Below are 6,917 nucleotides of genomic sequence, written 5' to 3'. Positions count from 1 at the left end.
AAAACAATTACCTTCAAAGTATGACAAGGGTGAGATGCATATAAAAGGGATGGTGCCTAATCAGAGTGAAGACACCAGGAACTGATTACAGGGGAAAAGGAACAAGGAAGAAAAAGCCAACTGAATCAAAAGCCAAATCCAAAGGGTGAGGGAGGAAGGAAAAAGTCACAAACAGAGGAGTGGTGCCAGAGAATGAAACAGCAGGAAAAGGAACCAATGGAAAGAAGCCTTGAAGGCAATGAAGCAACCCAGAGCAGGTACGAGACATAGAAGACCAACCAGATCCAATTGGGATTAAAAGTACAAGACAGAAGGAAATTAAAAGGAAGAACATGCCCCATGAGCTGACAAAGTGGAGGGTAGGAAAAAATTGATCCAGAACAAAAAAAGGACATACTGAGCTGAAGCAGCTGAGAAACCAGATTTGTGTCAGCCAGGAAGGAGCAAGACCTGACACAGAGTGGCAAGGATGAACAAAATCACCCGGGGAAGATGACAAATTGGGTGAGAAAATAAATATATAAGTAGGTCCCAATTCTGTCTGAACATATCGACAGCCAAGGCAAGTGGATGAGGAACCAGAGATAAAAACACAGATCTGAAATAAGTTTGTAGAGCATAGCACAAAACTAGTATCTAACCCTGTGGTGAAAAAACTTGAGACAGCACCACATGGAATGAAAAATAGAAACATGGGCATAAGAATACAAAACTATGAATGTGGGCATCCTCAGTCCTGGAGAAAAAAACCACCATAGTGTGATAAAAGACAATACAGGAAACTGGGAAAGAAACATGAAGTGAATGGGGTGGAACAGATCAATCACAGAACTCCAATCTGCATGAAAAATACACGACTAATAGAGGAACGCTTAGACGTAGAACATGTAAATGACAGGAAGGTGCTGGACATGGAACATGAATAAAAAATGCAATGGCCAAAGAAAAAAACGAGCAACCAAAAAAGAAAAATTCAAATGTAGCAAAACAGATATCCTGCTTGATGCTAAGGTCACAGGAGTAACAACCCCCCAAAAGTGGAGGAAAAGAGCTGTCCGTAAGTCCCAATTAGAAGTGGAAGGGAAACAAACCTGGTACAAGACAGTGTCCCACCCCAGGAGATCCCAAAAGCAAAGAACCACATTTGTAGTAAAGAGCCAAAGATGGCAATTGCCCCAACATGGAGGTAAGAAGGAGGATGGTATCCCATGAAAATCATCAATATACAGAATGCCTCAGAAAGGAGGTGTCTGGTAGCTAATACCAGTAGGAGAGGTGATAGGAGAAAATAAAGGCTGGAAAATTTGGCTAAGGAGAAAGGGATAAGATTAACAGGGGTCTTCAAAAACGAAATTAACTGTAAGTGTAATTAAGTGTAAAATATAATTAATTACAAAAATTAAAAAGTCATTATATTGTAAAATTAAGTTAGTGTATATTGACAATAAAAAATTTAGTAGATAGTATTTATTGAAGAAACAATATATTTAACCTAATTTACAATTTACCATTAAAATGAATGACAGGTAAGCCTAAAATTACAAAGACATATGGTAAGCCTAAACTAACATTGTAGTACAAAAGAATATCACTAAATGTTAATTAAAAAACCCAATCCTTAAAAGTAGTAGATACAAATCTAACTAAATGTATGTTATTGAAACCAAATAACTACAAATAATAATATTAATATCAAAATATTCAAAAATCTGTAACAGTATAAGAGCTTATCAGTCGGTGGACCCAAATGTTTGGGCCACCAAACTCAAGGCCCGACGAAGGTCAACTGATGTTATGATCAATCTCCCAATGTATTAAAGCTGATAATTCCTCAGTCAAGTACCACCATCTAAAGCCTAAGTACTTGTGCTGGAAGTAAATGAAAACATTTCCAAAGTGGAAACATAAGCTTTGGTGAAAACCAAAAAAAGTGAAGATCAATAAAGGTAAGTTATCACTTAAAACAGGTAAAGTGAAGTAGAAAAAATAGAAAATATTTCCAGTAAAAAAACAAAAAACACTGAAAGAGAACACAAACAAAAAACATATTGATGGCAGCACTGCAAAACGAGAAGTGATAGTTTGGCAGAATCAAACAGAGGGAGATACATGCATATAAAACCAATTTCCTAACAAGTGTCAGCAGATAATAATAACAGCAGATTCTATCAGAAAATATGGAGAGTGTTTTGTATTTGATACCTTGACTGAATTTTAAGTTCGATGAGAAATAGATAAATTTGACACATTTAAAGAACAATGTAAACAATCCTTATTTAGACAAAACAAAAAAACAGTTTGCATACCTGCAAAGACAAGTGGATGATTGTCTCTACTGGATCAGTAAATTCCTCAATGGCTTTCTATCCCTCAAGAGGAATATCTGCCAAACTAGTCATGATCAAAACCATGTAGAACTGAATAAAGAAAGTTTTCTTGAATCTAGAATGTAAACTCACTTTCTTTATCCAGTGAAAACATTATCTCACGACTTCTGTTTCCTGAAATTATTGATCAGCTGTCACATTCAGTAAACGTCAAAATCAACCAGCTTAGAGTATTTCTAAGCTAGCCATTTAGTTTAGAGTCTACATGCAATGCTGAAATATCCTAATGAATAGTTAAAACAAACCACAATTAAAAAATTTCTAGACCATGTGTAGCTGCCATGACAGCTTAGAAATTAAATAATCAAAAAATAAAAACAACAATTCTATCTCACTATAGTGTGTCCAAAAATTATATTGCTCAACATGCCTGGGGCATGGAGAAAACTATTTTATGTTTCCAAGTCAAGCAAAGTAAGTTGTTCATTTAATATATTATGAAAATTTTAAACATTGGTATGTTCACCCTCTAGACTTTCAGAATTTCCCAATTCAATACTACATCCTCTTAAAAAACAAAAAAAACAGATGTCAATGCCCCTCCACAAACAGTATAGAGTGCAAAGTACTCCAACTGTTCAGGCAAAGAGGTCTTATATAATAGTGATTTTACTTTACATTTATTTGATGATCATAATCAAATAACTTAAAATATAAAAACATTGGCCATTTGCAAGAAGAAAGGTCATCTACATCTCCTACCTGTACTGAAAAGCTTTCCACAACCACTCCAATAACACAAAGCAACCATCTCTTACTATAAAAACTCCACACAGAAAAAAGTGAGTATGAAAAACCAAACAAACATGTTGTTTCAACTAATTGGCTACAAAAATGTGGGTGGCTTGAAGGCAATGAAGACCATATGGTGATGTGAAGCAAAATATATCATAGCCAGTTTTCCAATGCTGCTGATCACACTAGCTGATACATCTTGGTGATTGCACTTCGAATTACTTCTGTGAGAGCCCATAACAAAATAAAAAAATGGCTTGGGCATAAGAGCAAAAATAGGGGAAAAGAATTCAAAAGCTATGCCAGTTCAAAAATGTAGGATTCCACTGACTGAAATGCACAAAATAAAAGTGTTGTTTAACAATGCTTACTTTGTGGCAAAGAAGAACAAGGCATTTACAGAATTCAAAAACTGTGTGAATTTCAAGTGATAAATTGAATTGTTTGTTGACAAAACTATTTAAACAACGAATGTGCCAAGGAGTTTGTTTATCACACAGCAGAAGTATTAAAAAAAGAATTAGTAACAAAATTAGAAGGAGCAAGATCTACAAGAATAATCTCCATGACTGAAGCTTTAGTTTCTGGATGGCCAGGTGTAACATGTCAGATCACGGCTGCTATCACAAAGATGGTCAAAGAGGAAGTGGAAGGACGCCCTCACTATGGCAATGCACAGATAGAAGCCGACTCCATCGAACTTGGACATCCACAATCCTAGTAAAAAACAACAACTCAGAGTGAAGAATGAATCACATATGAACCTTTGAGAATCTATAAACTGATATAGATGAGAAAGATAGATGACTGGACATCAATCTCCTTTCTTCTTGGGCCCAACAAACTGATGGGAATAAAACCCAGGAAGAACTGGCACGACTCTCTCTCTCTCTCTACTCCCAAACCAACCAGCTTGATAGCCATAGGATCTGTGGGAGATGGAAACCCTACAGGTTGGGTGGATAATGGTGGTGAAGATGTGAACTGAATGACTAATCTTGACTCAAAAAGCTGTAGTGCCAGTGGATCCATGGTTAAGGTGTACCACACATACAGAAATTCTCTGAGCCAAGCCCCCACAGACCCTGAAAGCATACAATAGTCACAGATGCTATTGGCTGCATTCTGATCATGCAGTGGAACCCATGGATACGTACAGAGTCTATTCTACCAATGGACCAAGGGGCTGATGTCGGGATGAAAGGCAAGATGCCAACAACAGAGATGAATATAGAAGCCAACAATCTAACCAATGTGCATGCAACACAATGGTTCCAGCTCATTATTAATGGATTTGGTGATCCTGAGAGTCTTCCAACAAAGTTTAGTTTTAGGAAAAACAACACATTGAACTAACCAGAGGACATTGATCTCTTCAGGTTAACTACAAATTCCACTCTAGAACCCCTAATTTCCAGGAGCAGATGTATTCTTTGAAAGTTTAAATATACTTCTACCTGGCCATGGTAGGCTATATCCTGTAGTTTGTGGACAAAGTGAAGTTAACATCTGGATGATGGAGAAAAACGGATGAGAAGATAAGTATCCGAGACATCCACCTTTGTCATCCAAAAACACAGAATAAACACCTACTGAAAGAGAACTGAAAGACCTTCTAAATGAAACCATTAGCTGCACTAGAAAATGTTTTGAAATTTTTTTACAGAAATCATTATCGCACTTCCATGTCTTTGACTTTACCCTATTGCCTATTATGAGTGCAGAAGTTCTTGCAACATTTGAAAAAATTAAATTTCAAAATTAATTCAACAATTTAAGCCAATTTTAAGTAGTAAAGAAAAAAAGAATGTGCCAAGAGTGAGTAAACTGCTTTAAAACTAACAGTAAATAAAATGAAAGAGAACACCTGCAATATTCTTCCAGTATATATGTTCAAAACCAAGCCAGAAAACATTGAAAATGTTCTCTTAATTGAAATTCTGCATGTGAAAGAGGGTTTAGTGTAACGAATAACTTCATGATAATCAGCGCAGATAGACCTCATCTGGTTGATTTTCAGCCACATGCTGCTGTGGAACATTGGATGTTAGAGATTCTTAGGACTAGGCACACAGCTAGACATGCAGTGAATTCAATTGTCACTGAGAACTCCCCAGAAGCTAAATGCTGCTCAATTTAAGGTATGGTAAAGGTTAATTTTTAGTTTAACACTTTGGACATGTAAATTTTTGCATTAGGAATGTAAAAGTTGGAACTACTTGCCTAACCGAGCTTGTTAAAATTTCTGAAATTTTCAATCCACACTATAGAAGTAGTAAATGCATGATATGCTCACATATCACATGCTGGATGCAATAAATTACAGGAAGCTTAAGAGTAGGCTTTATTAATATTTGAATGATAAGGGCTATTGAATTTTTTAAGTGTACTTTAGTGAATGGGGCAGTATAGATGGGTTTTATGTTTCATTATTTAACTAGTACTTAAGTTATACAAATTAGTTACTTTTCTAAGAAAAACAAACAAATACTAAGGAAATTAACCATCCTAAAAATTCATACAAAGTGGTCAAATTTTCCCCAAAATTTTTTCCTTGACTTTCCAGGCAAAGTTTCAGACCAGCATACACATGCACACAACACAATGATATTTCAACTCCTCTATTTTCCAATTCCCTCACTTTTCCAGGTTTGTACTCACACTAGTCATTAAGAATAAGAGAACTCTAAACTATCCCTGTCAACAGAAAATTATAAATTACCAAGATAAAATGTGCATTACTAGTACAACTAATAATAGTAGTACTAGAACTAGAAGAACATCAATTGTACCCAATTAAAAAGGTTTACGCTATTTTATCATTGCCTTCATAGTTTCGGTTTGCATTCCCAACAATCAACAGCACTGTCAGAAGTACTAAAACTTATAAGGGCCTAAGCAGTACAGTAGTTGAAACAGTACTATTACTACTACCAGGCTTACACAGTGCAACTTGCACTGAATACAAGTTACAGTGTTACAATTACACTCGAGTCCAGACTCGGTGAAAACAGAATCTACTGAGAAATATAAATATACATTAATGGGTCCAGCTTTTGTGTGATACATTATCACTTGTAAGTTATGTTTCATCATCTTAAAGCTTTCTAGGCAAATAAGCATAAACTTGTAAGTTTTAAAAATGTATACATACATATATCAAAACTCACCTCTTCACCTGATGCCATGTTTACAAAGCTGTATTTTCGAAATACCAAGAAGATTGAAACTTCGTACAAGAAAATCTATGAGAAGTAGATTAATAGTGTTTATTTTTAAGTAAAAAATGGATTTTTCATTTTTTGAACTTTTAAGTTTTATGCATCTCATATGTACTTACATTAACTCAGTTTTCCATGTTTTAATTCATTTCTAAACATACATAATTCTAATTGTGAATTATTCATACCAAACATGATAAAGCATTTTTGAAAAGAGAAAGATCAAACTGATTAAAAATGACAATATGTCTGTCTAGTGTTTCTTTCAATACAACTCGTTCATTGTTGCAGATGTCTTTCTTAAATATAAAATATTATAATCTTGTTACAGCCACACGCGACTTTCAACAATATATTTTTTTTTTTTATGAAATCCAAAGAACTCAATAAAACTAAAATTTTTCGCTGACATAACCAAGCTGAAAATTCTAGTGTTTAAAAAATTGTCTTCTGGTAAGTAACTTTTTCTTTTTCTTTTTTTTTACAAGGAGGTTGTGGCATTTATAGGTAAAACTGATTTCTGTTAAGAATGAATAAAAAAGATACTCAATATAGCAGAAATTTCGACCAATAA

General features: G+C 34.8%; 1 protein-coding gene across 3 annotated transcripts in view; it reads right to left on the bottom strand.

The window, feature by feature from the left end:
• The window catches only part of LOC106459635 (rab3 GTPase-activating protein catalytic subunit-like), a 163,055-nt gene extending 156,709 nt beyond the window's left edge, over nt 1–6,346 (bottom strand). For 2 of the 3 annotated variants that reach the window (XM_013919268.2, XM_022386163.1), the window contains exon 1: nt 6,293–6,346. In XM_013919268.2, the coding sequence (XP_013774722.1) occupies nt 6,293–6,310 (18 nt within the window). In that variant the 5' untranslated portion in view covers nt 6,311–6,346. Of the gene's footprint in view, nt 1–6,276 lie in introns of all 3 variants that reach the window. The other variant, XM_022386164.1, reaches the window with a different exon arrangement.
• Nucleotides 6,347–6,917: the final 571 nt, after the last annotated feature.

The sequence above is a fragment of the Limulus polyphemus genome, unplaced genomic scaffold (assembly GCF_000517525.1).
Source record: "Limulus polyphemus unplaced genomic scaffold, Limulus_polyphemus-2.1.2 Scaffold641, whole genome shotgun sequence".
Lineage (NCBI taxonomy): Eukaryota > Metazoa > Arthropoda > Merostomata > Xiphosura > Limulidae > Limulus > Limulus polyphemus.
This window is presented reverse-complemented; position numbering and strand designations above follow the sequence as displayed.